The sequence below is a fragment of the Papio anubis genome, chromosome 9 (assembly GCF_008728515.1).
Source record: "Papio anubis isolate 15944 chromosome 9, Panubis1.0, whole genome shotgun sequence".
Lineage (NCBI taxonomy): Eukaryota > Metazoa > Chordata > Mammalia > Primates > Cercopithecidae > Papio > Papio anubis.
In genome coordinates this window covers 94,997,827-95,017,027 of record NC_044984.1, presented here as the reverse complement: position 1 = coordinate 95,017,027, position 19,201 = coordinate 94,997,827, and the positions used below count along the sequence as shown (strand labels likewise).

Below are 19,201 nucleotides of genomic sequence, written 5' to 3'. Positions count from 1 at the left end.
TTGTCTTTCGGATATTGTTTATTCAAACAAAACTTTTCGACAAGCGTGATGGCTCATGCCTGTAATCCCAGCACTTTGGGAGGCCCAGGCAGGTGGATCACTCGCAGTCAGCAGTTCAAGATCAGCCTGACCGACATGGTGAAACTCCATCTCTACTGAAAATACAAAAAAAATTACCTGGGCCTGGTGGTGGATGCCTGTAACCCCAACCACTCAGAAGGCTAAGGCAGGAGAATCGCTTGAACCCAGGAGGCAGAGGTTGCAGTGAGCTGAGATTGTGCCACTGTACTCCAGTCTGGGCAACAAGAGCGAAACTCCATCTCAAAAAACAAAACAAAACAAAACAACACCAAAACAAAACAAAACCCACTTTTATTTTGGAAGGGTAAGCTACGTATAAATAAAAATTCATTCAACATGAATGTAATTGGAGAAATTCCCTACTGTTGAAAAATAGTAATGTATAAACTGACTTCCAATTATTCAAATAAACCTTTTTTTTTCTTTTTTCTTGAGATGGAGTCTCTCTGTCGCCCAGGCTGGAGTGCAGTGGTGCAATCTCAGCTCACTGCAACCTCCGTCTCCCGGGTTCAAGCGATTCTCCTGCCTCAGCCTCCTGAGTAGCTGGGATTACAGGCATGTGCCACCACGCCCAGCTAATTTTGTATTTTTAGTAGAGAAGAGGCTTCACCATGTTGGTCAGGCTGGTTTCGAACTCTTGACTTCGTGATCCACCCACCTTGGCTTCCCAAAATGCTGGGATTGCCCGACCTCAAATAAATAATTCTTTGGTTAATTCTGGAATTTTTGTCAGATGCCTGTGGGATACTTTTAGTCCTGATCACATTCAACACAAACCTTAGTGTTTATATACTGTAAACAACATAAATTACATATTGTAAAATCTACTAGGATTCATAGGTTGACTACAATTCCATTTACATTTTGCTTTAAGTTCTAAAAGTTACTGATGAAGAAGTGTTATTTGGTTTTATAAGGGAATACTTGATAGAATTCTTCCTGTCTGAAAAGATGCATTAAATATTTCTGATCACTAAAAAGTAAAGCTTCTAGCACCTCTTGAACACTGACTTCACTTTCCAAAGATGTATCTATCATCTCTCTCAATGCCCAAGTCAACAGTTGAGCTAAACCAAGTATTTGGTGACTGTCTCTTTAAAGAAGAGAAGCATCAGTTCTCCCTTGCACTCATCTTTGCCTGCACACATCTTTGTTTTTTATCTGTACTCTTCAGGCAAAAGATCACTTATCTTTATGGAAAGTCTTCTTGCTTTGTAATCTATAGAACATTAGTAGCCAGCTTAAAATGCTTACTCTATGATTGTACATTTGTGTAAACTATTATGTTTTTCTTTAGAAAACACATTTTAGTTTAAAACAGAGAAACACAAACCTGAATACTGAATAACCTATAACTGACAATACTGTAAAGTTATTAAAAACACTCTTAAAACTTCTCAAAGTACATTAACAATTTTTAAATAGTCACCATCCCTTAAAAATAAATTATTTACAAGTATCACCTTAGGTCGATGGAGTTTATGCAGTCATACCATGATCGGGATATGCCTCTTGAGGGTGTGTGCCTACCGTGCAGAAAACCTTGAACATATCTTGTCTACTTGCCATTGGAAAACTGAAGGCAGCATAACTTTATTAAAGAAAATTAACCTAGTTGGAAGAAATTAATTAAAATTGGTATTATGCTATCTAGAGAAAAATTCTTTAATTTTTTAAAGAATTTTTCATGGTAGAATTTCATGATAGAATTTTTACATAGCATAACTAAATTATTTCAGTAGCATCTTAATTTTAAAGTTGTTAAAACATAATTCTGATGTTTCACATTATTGTAATGTAAAATGTCAGATCTGCACTTATAGGAAATTACATTATAAAAATTATTTTTAATATGCTAAAAGCTACTAAACCAGTTTCCCATCACATTGCACAACATGTGAAATATAAGGTGTCTAAGTTTTTATAGATAATATAAAAAATTGTTAACGTTTATACTTCAGTAAGTTAATTTGCTGTTTTTTTTTTTTTTTTTTTTTTTTTTTACCAAAAATATTGCTGACAAAATATTACCAATGTAAATATAAGCCACGTGAAACAATCAGTTCCTTCTGATTTGGAAAGCTTAAAAAAAATAAATAATAAGAATTCTAGCTAACACAGAATAACGCCAAGCTAGTCAGCAGCAGTCATGACTTAGTATTGTTGGATCAGGCAATTCTGATCAGAACATTAAATTAGATGCCTTTTGTGGGACAAGTGCCAAACCGTTGTTTTTTTTTTTGTTTTTTTTTTAAACCAAAATGCAATGACCTAATAGTAAGAGCACCATCGTTGGTATTAGCAGGTATATGAACTCCATATTTAATACATATTCAAAAATAGAGCAACTATTGTTAAAATTCTTGTAGTGTTAAGTAACTTTTACATTTCCTGCAACAGGCAGATGTTAACAAAGATGCTACAGACTGAAAATCATATACATGTCTCTTATTAATAAAAACCTTGCAGTGATTTTACAACTGTTTGCTTCAGAAGGGCTCCTTCTGAATTCAGATATGTGAATTCTGATGAACCCTTTCCTCATCCCAACCTCCATCCTCACTATCCTTAGTGTCTGCACCTATTTAGACAGACACAAACAGGAGAAACTTTTAAGATGTGAAGCTAACACATTCACTCTTCTTTTTCTCTTTTTTTATAATGACTATGTATTTATTTTCTAGGTTTCTTACTTCCGGTCATGACGAAATAATGGTCATCATCTTCCTTTTTCTTTGCAGTAGGTTTTTTATCTCCACTATCTGCATCCTTAACAGATAAGGGTGGTTTCCTGGTTGAAGCTGGGGTTTTGCCACTTTTCGGAGGCCCTTTAGTTGAATGCTGGCCCTTAGCGACAGTCTGTGCTGCCTTCGGCGCAGTTTGTGTTTTGGTAGAAGACTGGGGAAGGCTCACGATGGACAATGGGGTCCGGCCAGGAGACTTCGAGGAGCTGGGTTCTGTCTTCTGAAAAGTACTTTTATTCTGAGGCTGCTTTTTGGTAACTGAAACTATATTCTTATCTTTTGATTTCTGTGTAGCTTTTCCAGGAGAAACTGAGGACACAGAAACTGGCTGATTTAAATTCAAGGCCGATTTAAGTTTCTGTGCTGGGACTGGCCTTGCTTGTGGGGCACCATCGGATGGTTGAGACTGTGTTCCTAGACCCGTGGCTATGTTCTTGGAACTGGATTTTGTCATTTTTGCAGAGGACTGGAAAGAAGGTTTAGGTCTTACAGGTGTATTTGCTTTAGGTAGCTTGGGACACTTTGAGGATGAATTTGAATGTGCAGCTAAGTGAAATACTGCACTATCTCTGGAAGAAATATGATTATGTTTCAAATACTTAGGTTGAGTTTTTCCAGAACACTTATTTGGCAAAAGTGTGGACTCAGGCAGATCTGTTGAATTCTGGGCTGCAATAACCTTGGCCTTAGGGGTACTGGGGGATGCAATACATTTTCTTGGTGACTCAGATATACAAGGTGCAGTTCTTGGTAAAGCTGGTGAAGAAGTGTTTTTACCTACTGGATTTAATGAAGCAAGTGAAGATGATGCATTATTTGAAGGAGGCTGCGGTTTCTTTGTTATGCCTCTTGAAGACTTGAGCTTGGGATGAGACGATGCTGCGGGAGAATGTGGCGATTTAGAACGGACTGACATAGGGCCCAGATTAGCTCCTTTCAGTGAAGATGGTGGCACCAATGCACCTGGTGGACGTCCCTGTTTTTCCTTGCTTTTTGGAATACGAACTGGCATGCTGGGTTTTGAATTTTGTTTCTGAAACATGTTAACTGCTGACAAAGGATTCATTTCAGGAGGCTGAGGTGTTCTGGCGGGCGAATCAGGTACACTTTCATTAGAAACTCCTTTTTGAAATGCTAAAATTTTTTGTTCCAGTGTGGCAAACTGTAATATTCGACAGGGGTCATATTTAAGCAAAAATCCTTGAAGAGTATCCCAGCCTCCACCAACGCGAACCATGACATGTTTTCCATGAAGCATCTGCCCCCAAAAGGAAAATAAAAAGTAAAGCTGTAATACTGTGAGATTTACAGTTACAATTCATTAGCAGTTACAATATGTGATGTCTGAGATCTATGAAATTCAGAGCATTTGCCAACAGCCTCACTACAAATTGACAGTTTCTTTCTTGTTATTAATATAATAAATTTAACTCACATCGAATTATGCAACTAACGATACAAAATCTTCCTATTTGTGGGCCAGGCACGGTGGCTCACGCCTGTAATCCCAGCACTTTGGGAGGCCGAGAAGGACGGATCACGAGGTCAGGAGATCGAGACGATCCTGGCTAACAAGGTGAAACCCCGTCTCTACTAAAAATACAAAAAATTAGCCGGGCGTGGTGGCGGGCGCCTGTAGTCCCAGCTACTCGGGAGGCTGAGGCAGGAGAATGGCGTGAATCTGGGAGGCGGAGCTTGCAGTGAGCCGAGATCGCACCACTGCACTCCAGCCTGGGCGACAGAGCGAGACTCTGTCTCAAAAAAAAAAAAAAAAAAATCTTCCTATTTGTAAGAAAAGTATTTACATATAACTTGCATCCTAAAAATAAGATATCCTGGCTCTGCCAATATATCTCAAGTTGGGTTTTAGGGCCCTGTCCATTCAGCAGGCAAATCTGCACAACTGTATGAGATTACCCACAAATTTTAACTCTAAGTCCTGTGCTCTGTGTGCTACCACATCATACTGCCTTAAAACAGAAAGCTAATTAAAAGAAAATGCATGTAAATGTTTCTGTATGAGCTAGGTGGGGCTGAGGAGGTAATAATAATACGTGAAATAGAAGAAAATATGGATGGTGAAATTATATTTTTAAATACTTTTATATTATTTTCCTAAATTGGAAATAAGACAGCTTCTGTATGAGAAGTGGACAGGATGATGAACAGGTGAAATTTCAATCTCCTTACCAGCAAAAGGAACAATTAATCAACTGTAGATAGGACAAAGGAAGGAAATGAAAATATGTATCAGCATACTGGTATACATACTGATTCTGTGTCAATGAGAAAAATATTTTCTGTTTAATGTCCAAGGCTTGTATTATTATAAACTGCACAGTTTTTTTTTTTGTTTTTTTTTTACTATGGATACTCAATCTTATTAGATGCTTTGTTTTTTCTTCTTATGATGGAAAATTCCTTTTTCTAAGAAAATTTGAGAAATAAGTTCCTTGAGGTATACAAGGATTTTTCCCCTATTATATTCACTGTCTAAATAATCTTAGCTATCCTGAAGTTAGTTGTTTGCTGTGTGATGAGTGTTTACCTAAATTCATTATATACTCATGAAAGAAATTACTCCATTTTCCTTGTTCAGTGAAATCCTTCCATTAATAGCATCTTTTCCAATGTTTTTAAAAGTAAAAGGGGAGCAAAAGGTTAGTGAAACAATAAATCCAATTTCAAAACAGTATTTATGTGTAAATAAAATGTAAATAATGGACTTACTCTTATAAAGAGTATTTTATCCCCTAGTCGGTACCGTCCTTCAGACAAATACTCAATAGAAAATCGATGAGAACAACTACAAGGAGGATCCTCAGCAATATGTTTAACCTAAGATGATGAATAAATAAAATTGAGTGCTTGTTACAAAAAGCATTTTGTTTAAAGTGCAATATTATTTGATAGCCAAGGAAAACCAAACTTAAAAATAAAAATTCTAGGTTCAACGATGTAATCGCTTCTCCTGTGCTTATTAACAAATATTGAGATTAGACATTGCTAATCTAACATAAAAGCCACAATCTTCCCAGCACGACTTTGTGGTAAAGAAATTCTTATTTTCCCCAGTTTTACCAAAGAGGTTAAACTTGCCTGAGATCATACAGCTAGTAAGTAGCGGAGCCAGGTTTCAGATACAAACAGCCTAGCTGGTGTCTCTCTGTCTCTCTCTCTCTCAGTGTCTCTCTCTCTCTCTCTTTTATTTTTCTCTCTCTCCCTCCCTCCCTCCCACCCAGCCTTCATCTTCGAACACATAACACAGTGAGGTCAATTAACACATTTGTTGAGTTTTGGGAAACATACGAGTTCGTTACTAAGCTTGACTTTGTTTTAAGCCCTGAGTTAATAATACATGTCAAATCAAAGACAGGCCAGTCAGATAAAGGCTAAGTAGGAATTTTCACTTGTCCCTTAACAGTGTACTAAACTAATATTGTGGGGGAAATATCTAGATTTGCTCAAATTTATTATTAAAATTGACAGAAACGTATTCACATCTATTCTCTCAAGACTGGGTAAAATTCTTAAAATTTTCAATTCAAGGTGCATTTCTCTAAAAGTGCTCTGTTTCAATAGCCTGCTAAGGAAATAGGAGTTGGCATGGGGGAACTCTACTTCAGCCAGTCAAGAAGCTTACAGAAATTTTTATTATTATAAATATTTTTAAATAGTAGAACTGCAGTAAATATAAAAACAAATTTAAGAATTATATATTCAAAACATGGAAATATAAATATATATAGTAAAGATATTTGTTGAAATATCTATGACTGAAAAAAGTCACACATCAGCCACTGTGGAAAATATTTGGCTTTTCCTAAAATTATGTTTTTGAAAAAGGAAGGTCATGAATGTTTTTTTCAATTACTGCCACACACAATTTATCAAAACGAATTCATATAACTAAACTTAGGCATGATATTAAAGAGAGTCTCTTTAGATATGCCTAATTTAGCTGAGCACCAATAGAAATTTATATGATTGTCTTAAATATCTACCTAAATCAAATGAACACTTGTGGATTCACTAGGGCCTGATAAGAAAGGTCCAGAATTTATTTTCCTGTATCATGTATTTAACAAAATAATGTGCTTATAAACAAATAGAACTGATTTTCATAAGTCACCCAATCAAGTTTATCGTGTTCACATGCACACGTGCACATGTGCATCTACATTCATACAGACACACACATCATGCACATAAAATGGTGAAAAATAAACTGAACTCTGGGAAAGGGCTTACAGTTATTAGAACCATGTTGATACATTAGTTAACCAAAGTAATCTGAAAGGAGATATATCTTTTAGTCACCACTTTCTGTCTGTAAAAATTTCCTAAGTATACAGAATTGCAGTTGTATATTTTGTAACAGGACTCTAAATCATGAATCAGATAATAATTGTTCCTTATTTTCAACAAAGATCTGTGTAGATCACGTATTTACAGGTAGACATTGAATGTATTCATATAGCACATATATATTTAGACAAATGTTTCTTTTTAGTTTTCATAACAAGAATGTAGATATAAGAAGGCATATCTTTTCCTTGTTTAAGATACCTGAAGCTCACTTATATTGAGCAGTACAAATCAGCACTAACCCACAATCAGAACAAGGCATGAGCCTAAAAGAAATAAGAGCTGTAGGTAAGAAATGATTTCTTCTGATTTTATTACATAATTTACATCATAATACTGAAGGAAATAGCTAAGGAAATAAAAATAATCTACAAAGGTACTATATTACTATTATTTTCATTCTCATTTCTGTACAGTTTGTCTGTATATACATATTTTACACAAAATAAATGTTTCTTGTTGCTACATATTCTTCATAATGATCACAGTGATTATCCTGTTAAGATTATGAATCCTAATTTGCCAAACCATTGCCCTATTTGAGGGTATTTACATTGCTTTCAATTTTTCACCATTCTAAGTCCTAATGCAATAAACACTTTCATTTATGCTACTTTTTCCCTCTTCAACTACAATCAAAATGAAAAAGTAATATTTTTGTAGCTCTTAATATTTGTCCATTTCTTTTTCAAAAGTTTACATCATTTTCCATTGCCAACAGTAAACCCTAAATACAGTTTACTAGAATTTAAAAGCACCAGGCTTCATAATTTTAAAAAATCTTGCTAATGGGGCAAATGGCAAATGGTATTTCATAGCTGTTATAATCTGATTTCCTCAATTATCAGCAAGTTTCGACACTGCACTATCTTCCTGTGTGAACACAGACCTTGCCCACTTATTTACTACAATGATTTTCTTATCAAACTGTGTAAGGTCTTTATATAATAGGGAAATGAAAACACTGTATTTTCCACTTGATACAAATATTTTTCCAATGTTTCCTTTTTATTTAATTATCATTCTTTAAGGTTACATGAGTTTTAAATTTTATTTTCTACCTACTGCATTCTTTCTGCTTCCCATATTGATATTGACAATCATTATATATATTATATATATATAAAATATATACACACACACACCAATAGCATAATGTAGGTAGATACTCTGGCCGGATAAAAGAGTTGTTCATTCTGACATGTTCTTAATCTGTCTTGCAAGGTTATCTGATAGTTTTACTATAGACTTCTATTACATTAAACAAAACAATCAAGGCAACACTTTTAAAATGTTTATTAGTAATGATTTATTCATTATTTCTTAATTTTGTGTATTTCACACTTTCATAAAATGCTACAGTCCAAACAACAGTCTAAGCAGAAAATGTTCATGCTCAGTTCACCTTCATTGTTCACACTGTAGTCACTGTAGAAGACCCACAACCCAAGGAAGAGCAATTCTATTAACTTCTACCTAATGAACAGATAATGTTAAGAAGACTATCCAGTTGTAACTTATCATCTAACAAGTTTGGATATATTCTGGAGGAGAGAATTCTCAAAAAAAAAAAAAAAACAAAAACCCATCAATATTCCCTCACAACTTTCCCTCCTCCTGTATTCTCCATCTACTTAGAGAAACCTTGGAAATCACCCTAGATTCTCTCTTTCTCACACAATCAGTCACTAATTCCTGTCAATTCTTCTAACAATTCCTCCTAAATATGTCTTATATTTGTTCCTTTTGCTTCATCCCCATTACTGCTGCTCAAGTTCAAGCTCTCATCTTACTCCTGGATTATTACCATAAAACCAGTATCACCTCTACATGACCATGAGAATATTCCTTATAATTTGCAAATCAGATTACAATACTACCAGACTGAAAAAAGAATCAATGAATTCTTGTGGCCTATAGTGCTCTTCATGATGAGTTCCAATCAGTTTGCCCCACCACTCCTCAACTACACATTTATTCCTCATCATACACACGCAATAACAAATCACCTTTAAAATATAATGCCCTGAATTCATCAGAGAATGGAGAATAGTACTGGTTTATATTCTGAATAAGAAATACTTGCTTTTAAAAATAGCATCACCTGTAGCAAACTAGAAGTGCTTAAAACTATGAGACTTCAAGGTATCATGGTCAAAAGAAAGTGTGGCAGCTACTTACAGCTTCATGTAGCTCTTCATGCTGACAGCACGATTTTGGAATGGTGATGGAATCTTCAGGCCCAGAAGTATTAAGCAAGGTCTCTTCTAACTCAATTTCTTTCTCAAGTTTTACTAACACTGGTGGCTCAACCCCATATCTGAAAACCAACCAGGAGATCTGATTATTCAAGCAAAGTTGACCCAGGTACTTGCCTGCACATCAAGATAGATTTTCTTTCTGAAGTAAAGTCTGTATGCTCCTTTTCTACCAATTGTTTCACTGGGATATTTGAAAATGCTGTTTAATGTCTCATAGATTGCAAAATATCTATATTATAATCCTCACATCATAGCACATATTTGGGTTGCAGGATGCTCCCAATATTCTATCTGGGATCCCGAAAGATGGCTTTCAAATCACCCGGTGAGTAAAGACAGAACTGAAGTAGGTATGGGGGACAAAGCGCCTTGGCCTTCTGCCAGATCCTCTCTGTGTTCAGAGGACTTGCTTTGACTTCAACTGCCTTAGACTACATGCTCTTACCCTATCCTTAATCTAAAAAATTGAACAGTAAATGCAGTTTAACAGTAAATGAAGACAAGCTATATTGAGAACTCAGATGTTTACATATGCTCATGCAAACAGAACAAAGTTGATAAAGAAACAAAAAATAGCAAATTAATTTAAAGCAATTTTTTAATTTATAGAAAATAGAGTTCTAAAATTCAGTAGATTTAAAATGTTTATAACATTGAAATTCTGAAATATGGTGAAATACATACCTTGACACAATTCGACCAATTTCAAGAAGACAAAGATACACCTGTCTTGGATCTTTGTGCAAAACTGTGGAAAATAAAATCACTTATTTTATACAGCAAAATTAAGTATGGAAACATATTTTTGCATGGAAGAAGAGAGTTAAATTAAAAAAAAAATAATGAAGACAGCGGGTTTACTAGTTCAGAAAAAATAAAGAAAAGGCACTTTTATTTTTTCTACTTATTATCTTCGACAAATTAGTATAAAAAAAAACCAGCTAACAAGAACAGAATGAAAAATTACCATGGACCTTTATTTGTACAGCATTTAAAGTCTAAAAAATTGAGGGCTTAGTAACATTGCTTATGTTTCAGATCTTTCAACAAGAGATACCATTAAAAGATATATAATACCTCGATTTTATTTTAAGCTATCTTTAGCATTGAATTATGTGTTAATACCTTTCTCAAACTCTTACAAAGAGGAGAGAAAGTACTTCCTAACTCATTCTAGGATGACAGCATTACCCTGATACCAAAGGTAGCCAGCCAGATGAAGACATCATAAGAAAACGAAAACCCAGTATGTCTTATGAATATAGATACAAAAATCCTCAAAGAAATACTGGCAAACCAAATCCAGCAGCATATTAAAGGATTATATACCACGCAAGTGTCATTTATGCCAGAAATAGTTCAATATAAGAAAATCAACCAATGCAATACACTATTAGCAGAGTAAAGAAAAAACACACACAATTATCTTATCTCAAGAGACAAAGAACCACTTCACAAAATCCAACCATTCATGATTTAAAAAAAAAAAAAAAACAGACAACAAACCAGGAAAAAAAGGAAAGTTTCTCAATCTGATAAAGGGCAACTAGGAAAAACCCACAGTCATTATCTTTCTTAAAGGTAAAAAACTGTAAGTCTCCCTCTCAAGACCAGGAAAAGACAAGGATGTCCACTTTTATTATTTCTATTCAGCATTGTATTGGAGGTTGTAGCCATGACATTTATGCAAGAAAAATAAATAAATCGTATCTGGACTAGAAAGGAAGAAGGAAAACTACATCTATTAACAGATAACATAGGCCAGACATGGTGGCTCACACCTATAATACTACCAGCACTTTGGGAGACTGAGGCGGGAAGATTGCTTGAGGCTAGGAGTTTGAGATCAGCCTGGGCAACAAAGTGAGACTCTGTCTCTACAATTTTCTTTTTTTTTTTAATTAGCCAGGCATAGTGGCACACACTTGTAATCCCAGATACTCAAGAGGCCGAGGCAGGAGGATGAATTGAATCCATGAGTTCAAGACTACAGTGAGCTATTATCATGCCACTTATACTCCAGTTCTGGGTGACCGAGTGAGACCCTGTCTCAAAAAACAAAGCAACAAAAACTAAACAAAAAAACAAAAAACAGGTAACGTAATCCTATGTATAGAAGAAAACCCTGAAGAATCTACAAAATAACTATTAGAGCTAATAAGCAAGTTCAGCAAAGTTGTGGGAGATAACGTCAACACACAAAAATTAGTTGCATACACTAGAAATGAACCGTATGAAAATGAAATGAAGAAAATAATTCCACTTAAAATGGCTTCAAAAAGAACAAAGTACTTGGAAGTAAACCTAATCACAGAATTGTAACACTTGTACACTGAAAACTACAAAACACTGTTGAATGAAATTTTAAGATTATAAATAGAGACATCTCATGTTCATGGATTGGAAGACAATTTGTTAAGACAGCAACATTCCCCCAATCGACCTGCAGATTCAGTGTAATCCTTATCAAAATTACAATAGCCCTTTTTTTTTTCCAGAAATGGAAAAGCTGATGATCCAATTAATATGGGACTCCAAAGGCACAGAAAAGCCTAACCAATCTAGAAAAAGAACAAAGTTGGAGACTCACACCTCCCAATTTCAAAACTTACTATAAGCTACAGTAATCAAGACAGTGTATCACTGGCATAGGGATAAATGTACAGATCAATGGAATGGAAATGAGTGTCCAGAAATAAACCCATACATTTATGTACAATTAATTTCAACAAGATGCTAAGACAATTCAATAAGGAGAGAACAGGTTTTTCAACAAACTGTGTTGGCACAACTGGATATCTATATGCAAAAGAATGAATTTGAACCCCTACCTCCCACCATATACAAAAACTAACTCAAAATAGATCAATGACCTAAAACTAAGAGGCACCAACTGTAACATTTATAGAAGAAAACATAGGTTAAAAATATGTATGACTTTAATTAGGCAACGGATTTTTAGATGACCAAAAGTATGAATAAGCAAAAAAAAAAAAAAAAAAATAGATAAACGTCACCAAAATTTAAAATTTGCATATATCAAAGGACACTATCAAGAAAGTAAAAAAATAACCCAAAGGCTAGGAGAAAATATTTACAAATCCTATCTAATATAGCCTAGTATCTAGAATATATAAAGAATTCTTGCAAGCTGACAAAAAGGGTAAATGACCCAATTGTTTAAATAGGCAAAGGATTTGAATAGACAGTCTCCAAAGAAGTTATACAAGTGGTTAACAAGCATATAAAAAGATGTTCAATGTCCTTAGGGAAATGCAAATCAAAACCACAACAAAATACTGCTTCACACCCACTAGCATGGTTATAATAAAAACAAAAACAGGCAATAACAAGTATTGACAAAGATGTGGAGAAATTGGAACACATGGGCACTGCTGGTGGAAATGTAAAATGGTCCAGCCACTTTGAAAATAGCTCCTCAAAAAGATAGACAGAGTTACCATATGACCTAGAAATTCCACTCCTAGGCATATATCTGAAAGAATTTAAAAATATGTTTACAGCCGGGCGCAGTGGCTCACGCCTGTAATCCCAGCACTTTGGAAGGTCGAGATGGGCGGATCACAAGGTAAGGAGATCGAGACGATCCCGGCTAACGCGGTGAAACCCCGTCTCTACTAAAAAATACAAAAAATTAGCTGGGCATGGTAGTGGGTGCCTGTAGTCCCAGCTACTCGGGAGGCTGAGGCAGGAGAATGGCATGAACCTGGGAGGCAGAGCTTGCAGTGAGTCGAGATTGTGCCACTGCACTCCAGCCTGGGTGACAGAGCAAGACTCTGTCTCAAAAAAAAGATGTTTACGTCAAAATTTGTACACAAATGTTCAGAGCAACATTATTCACAATAGCCAAAAGGTGGAAACAATCCAAATGCCCACTAGCTGATTAATGGATTAAAAAAATATGGCATAGCTATACAATGGAATATTAGTCTACCATAAAAAGGAATGAAGTACTGTTACATGCTACAACATAAATGAACCACTGTGCTAAGTAGAAGAAACAGACACAAAAGGCCACATATTGGATGATTCCATTTATATGAAACATCAAGAATATGCAAATCCATAGAGACAGAGAACAGGGTTTGCCTTGGCATGGGGGAAGAGAATAACTGGGACTAATTGCTAATAGGTATAGATTTTCTAGAAATGTTCCAAAATTAGATAGTAGTAATGATTGTACAACATAGTGAATATACTAAAAACCACTGAAATGTACATTTTAAAATTATAAATTTTACATTATGTACACAGCATATCTCAATGTTTATGCTACTACAAAAGAAACTAATACACTTAAAAATGGTTAAATGGTTAAGATAGTAATTTTTTTTTTTTTGAGTCTCACTTTCACCCAGTCTGGAGTGCAGTGGCGTGATCTTGGCTCACTGCACTCCCAGGTTCAAGCAATTCTCCCGCCTCAGCCTCCTGAGTAGCTGGGACTACTGGCATGCACCACCATACCCAGCTGATTTTTGTATTTTTGTAGAGACGGGGTTTCACCATGTTGCCCAGGCTGGTCTCGAACCCCTGACCTCAGGTGATCTGCCTGCCTCAGCCTCCCAAAGTGCTGGGATTACAGGCGTGAGCCACCGTGCCCAGCCTAAGATAGTAAATTTTATGTGCATTTTAATACAATACTAAAAATAAAAATAAATTTAAAAGGAAATGCAATATAAAGGTAAACAGGGATCTTTAAAATATTTTTTAAAAAGGCCTGATCATAGAACATACGCTAAATGCAATGATATAGTAGTAGTTATGGATCATCTTATTTCTGTTCCAGTCCTTAAAGTTAGAAAGTCTAGGAAATTTCTGAATCCTAATCTAATCATGTGCAATATGTGCATGAACTGCATTTGCCCTGATTCTCTCAATAAAAATAGTAATTGTTCTTTGACTTATGAATAGCATATCATCTATTATACACCCCAAGCACAAAGTATACTCTTTCAAAGCAATAAAAAGCCTACATTTGAGTTTAAAATTCATACCAACAGAAGAATTTATCCTAAAATTTTTATTAAACTTGTTTTTCTAAATACTTTCTAAGTTTCTTAAAATAGTATATTTGTTTCATAAAATAGCTATGAGTTGCTAGCAAAGTGTGAAAAATTAAGAGGCTCATCTTTGAGACCTCTGGAGAGTAAAAACATTAGCTTATTGGTTCAATGCCTCAAAATGAATTACTGCTATTGACAGCGCTTTACTTAGTCCTATACTGACCTTCAGGAGAGTGAGAAGATGCCTTCTACTGAAAATGAGAAATATACAACCATCTTATGTCCTTTCAGAAACTATAAACCAGAAACTAGAGAATTCAAAGCATTTCCACTTTCTTTTGATGTCTAGAAAGTAGATATGCCATTACATCAACTACATTGTCAATAAAGATCAGCCCACCTGGATCTAAAGCAAGGTGCAAACAGAGGGATAAAATAGCATCCCATGCTTGCTCTGCACTGGATACGGGTGCCCAGATGCAGAGTAAACGGGAGGCAACTTACCCTGTGTGCAGGCAATAAGGGTGTGCACTGTCAGTAGAGAATTTTAAAACAATAATGCACCAACTAAAAGTCAGTTTGCTTTTTACTATCACCACAAACCACCAATCCTAAACAATGTCAGTGACAAAACTTCTACCAGGGCAGACAACTCCCACAGCCCTGCCCTTGGTATACTGCTGTGCTTATCACATTATGAATTCAGTGTGTGGGGGTAGGGGGGTGGGTATGGGTGTGTATGTACACATACATAAATGCTTTCAAATATAGTACAAAACTTAAATAGCTACCGCTTTAGTCACTATACAGGTGCTTCTGTTGACTTAAAGGAAATGAGAAAATACGTCAATCATTCTTCAACAGAGCATGACTTCTCAAAATGAATTGTCAAAAATATTAATCCATTAGAGTTGGCAGCTGTTTTTATACGGTAAAGCTAAACACCATGATTACACATTATTAGGCCTTCTGTCATTTCCGTAATTATATGGTGAAAGGGAAGTTACTACTTTTTAGGCTTGGTAGAGTAATTCTTAATGTAGCCAACTCATTTAGGAATTTAGAATTTTAGGGCATTCTAGACACATAAAATCTTTAACTGTAAGTGAAAAGGTTAATATATTTGATTTATTTAATATCTGATTCTTTTTTTTTTTTTTTGAGACGGAGTCTCGCTCTGTCACCCAGGCTGGAGTGCAGTGGTGTGATCTCGGCTCACTGCAAGCTCCACCTCCCGGGTTCACGCCATTCTCCTGCCTCAGCCTTCCAAGTAGCTGGGACTACAGGTGCCCGCCAGCATGCCCAGCTAATTTTTTTTTTTTTTTTTTAGTAGACGGGGTTTCACCGTGTTAGCCAGGATGGTTTCGATCTCCTGACCTCATGATCCGCCCGTCTCAGCCTCCCAAAGTGCTAGAATTATAGGCATGAGCCACTGCGCCCGGCCCTGATTCTCCAATAGTTTAACATATATTCAAAGTATACATTTTTCTAGGAAAATGAGATGAGGCATTTGAGTCCTTATTTGGAAAGAAAAATTAGAGGTTAAGGATATTAAAATCTCCTAATAAGCATTAAAAACAAGAATGTCAACAACATCACTTACCTAAACCTTCAGATTCAAAGAGGTAAGTTTCATCAACCCCAATGTCCCTACACCAGTGAAGGAAGTTTGCGGTATTGTCCCGAGCAAAGAATGAACCTGATGCAGCATCTTTCTTACAGGGCACTTTTCTCGCTGGAAAATTCTGGAAAAGATAAAAGAAGAATTTCAAAAATGTATCAAGGATATTTTCATTAAACAGTCATTTTGATATTACTAAATAAATGTTCAATCCATCACCTGTAACCAAAAAGTACACAACTTTGGAGAAAAAAGATACTTTTGAAAACTATTTTATTTTACTTTAAAGCAGAGGTCCCCAAACCCTGGGCCACAGACTGGTACAGGTCTGTGGCCTGTTAGGAACCAGGCCGCACAGCAGGAGGTGAGCAGTGGGTAAGCAAGCATTATCACCTGAACTCTGCCTCCTATCAGATCAGCAGCAGCATTAGATTCTCACAGAAGCTCGAACCCTATTGTGAACTGTGCATGCAAGGGATCTAGGCTGCGTGCTCCTTATGAGAATCTAATGCCTGATGATCTGAGGTTGAGCAGTTTCATCTCAAAACCCCCCCAGCCCCAAATCTGTGGAAACACTGTCTTCCATTAAACCAGTCCCTGGTGCCAAAAAGATTGGGGACTGCTGCTTTAAAGTATATTCCAGAAAAATGATTCCTAGAAAAACAATTTGGTCAAAATTAGCAGTAGGATCAAGCATCTCTCACCTCTTTCTTTTTAAAATGACATAAGAATCTTAAATTAAAATAAAAACTGACAGCCTAATAATTGCAAAGCACTCTCAACGGTATGTCTCTCTATACATAGTTCAATATAAACCTCAAATTATTGCTATGTTAAAAGTTAAGAGATGGGTATGATGACTCACTTGTAATCCCATCACTTTGGGAGGCTGAAGCAGGGTTGCTTGAGGCTAGGAGCTCAAGACCAGCCTGGGCAACATAGTATGACCTCATTTCTATAAAATATTTTTTTAAACATTAGGCAGGTATGGTGGCACGTAGCTAAAGTCCCGCTGCTCGGGAGGCTGAGGTGAGAGCATCACTTGAGCCCAGCAGTTCCAGGATGCAGTAAGCTATGATCATGCCACTGTACTCCAGCCTGGGCAACAGAGCAAGACTCTTTCTCAAAAAAAAAAAAAAAAAAAATTCACAGACACCCATTTTTGCTTACTTCCTTCCATGTAGATTCATAAAGATGGTTCTGAGTTTCCTGAGGAGACTATCAAATAAGGAAGTAGTTGTTCCTTCTTAATTAAAGTTCTTTGAAAACTTACGATCTAAGTTTCACAGAATCTTAATTTTTTTTACTATCTGCTCCAAGATTATTTGGATAATTCTGCTGAGCCTAAGAGATTTTTTTGTTTTGGTTCGGTTTAAATTTTTACTTGAATAAGCAATCCATGAATATGATTTTTGTTAATGCAATAGGTACAGTAGGATATTACGCCTTTCTCTCACCTACTCCCAGTTCCTCTCTCTCCCTAGAGTTAACCACTATTACTAGTTCCTTGTATATCCTTCCTGTTACTATTTATTTCCAAAACTAAAATAACCTTAGGAGTTTTTTTTCCCTGATTGAATACAGAATATACAATCACTGAAAAAAAAAAAAATCAAACCAACAGCAAACTACAAAGTATCAACTGAAATCCTCTCACCCACATTTCGGCAAGACATCTCTATGCACAACTATACACATATTTGTATCTATAAAACGTCACATAAGCCATTCTTCAATTTCATTTGTGTGTGCATGTGTGCATATACATTAAATGACGGTGTAGACATCATGTGGGGTTCAAAACAACATATTTAAAAAATTGTTTCTAATGAATATATAATATTCCAATGTGGCTGGTTACCATAATTAATTTTTACCAATTTCTCTATTGATGAACATTTAGGTTGTTCCTAATTTCTGTACTATCACTTTCACAAACTTCTGATTATTTTCTCAGAATAAATTCCTACAAGTAGACCTATGTATCAAAAGATGTGCTTTAGGGGGCAGAGCGAGACAGCCCCATACAAACCTACAACATTTGTCTTGCCCACAGGAACATCAAATTTTAACAACTAACTACACACAAGAAGCACCATTACAAGAATCAAAAATCAGACCAGAAATCTGGTTTTAATTTCATATCGCTGAGAGAGACATTGAAGAGGGAAGGAAAGACAGTCTTAAATTGCCTACCCCTCCCTCCATCTTCCCGGCAGCAACCACATGGCACAGAGAATCTGTGTATCTGGGAGAGGGAGAGTACAGTGATTTTGAGGCTTTACATTGAACTCACTGCTGTCCTTACACAGCAGAAGGCAGAACCAGGCTTTAGTAGCTGACGTCTGCCCATGGAGAAAGCATTTGGACCAACCCCAGCTAGAGGGGACTCACCCATTACAGTAATAAGAGCCTGAGTTCAGACAAGCCTTGCTACCATAAACTGGAGTGCTCTGGGGACCTAAGTGAACTTGAGGGACAGTCTAGGCCACAAGAATTGCAAGTCCTAGGCAAGCCCAGTGCTGAGATGGACTCAGAGCCAGTGGACCAGAGGGGAGGAGCATATGACCTACTGAGACATCAACCAGGCTAAGCGTGTGCTTGCACCACCTCCCCCAACCCCTGGCAGCAGCCACAAGGTGCAGAGAAAGCTGTGCACTTGGAAGACAGACAGCACAGCAACTGGAGGACTTTACGCTGAACTCAGTGCTGCCTTGTCACAATGGTGACCTATCAGGATTCATCACCTGCTGAGTAAAGAACCCTTGGGCCCTGAATAACCAGCAGTGATACCCAGGTAATACGCCATGGGTGTTGGGCTGTCAGACATACTAGCTTCAGGTGGGACTGAATACATTCCCAGTTTTGGTGGCTACAATGAAAGACTCCTCCTGTTTGAGAAAGGCAAGGGGAAAAGTAAAGCTGACTCTGTCTTCTGCCTTAGGGACCAACTCAGACACAGTGGGGTAGAGCACCAAGCAAGCTCTGAGGAGTCCCCAGCTTTAGGCCTCGGCTCTTGGTCAGCATTTCTGGACCTGGCCTGGGCCAGAGGGGAGGCCACTGCCTTGAAGGGTGAGTCCCAGGTCTGGCAGCATTCACCAC

General features: G+C 36.6%; 1 protein-coding gene across 4 annotated transcripts in view; it reads right to left on the bottom strand.

Moving 5' to 3' along the window:
• Positions 1-691: 691 nt before the first annotated feature.
• GAS2L3 (growth arrest specific 2 like 3) overlaps positions 692-19,201 on the bottom strand; it is a 53,824-nt gene continuing 35,314 nt past the window's right edge. For 3 of the 4 annotated variants that reach the window (XM_031650696.1, XM_031650694.1, XM_031650695.1), the window contains 5 exons: positions 16,082-16,223; positions 10,139-10,202; positions 9,375-9,513; positions 5,556-5,663; positions 2,056-4,083 (listed from right to left, as the gene is read on the bottom strand). In XM_031650696.1, the coding sequence (XP_031506556.1) occupies positions 2,755-4,083; positions 5,556-5,663; positions 9,375-9,513; positions 10,139-10,202; positions 16,082-16,223 (1,782 nt within the window). In that variant the 3' untranslated portion in view covers positions 2,056-2,754. Of the gene's footprint in view, positions 1,693-2,055; positions 4,084-5,555; positions 5,664-9,374; positions 9,514-10,138; positions 10,203-16,081; positions 16,224-19,201 lie in introns of those variants that run through there. The other variant, XM_031650697.1, reaches the window with a different exon arrangement.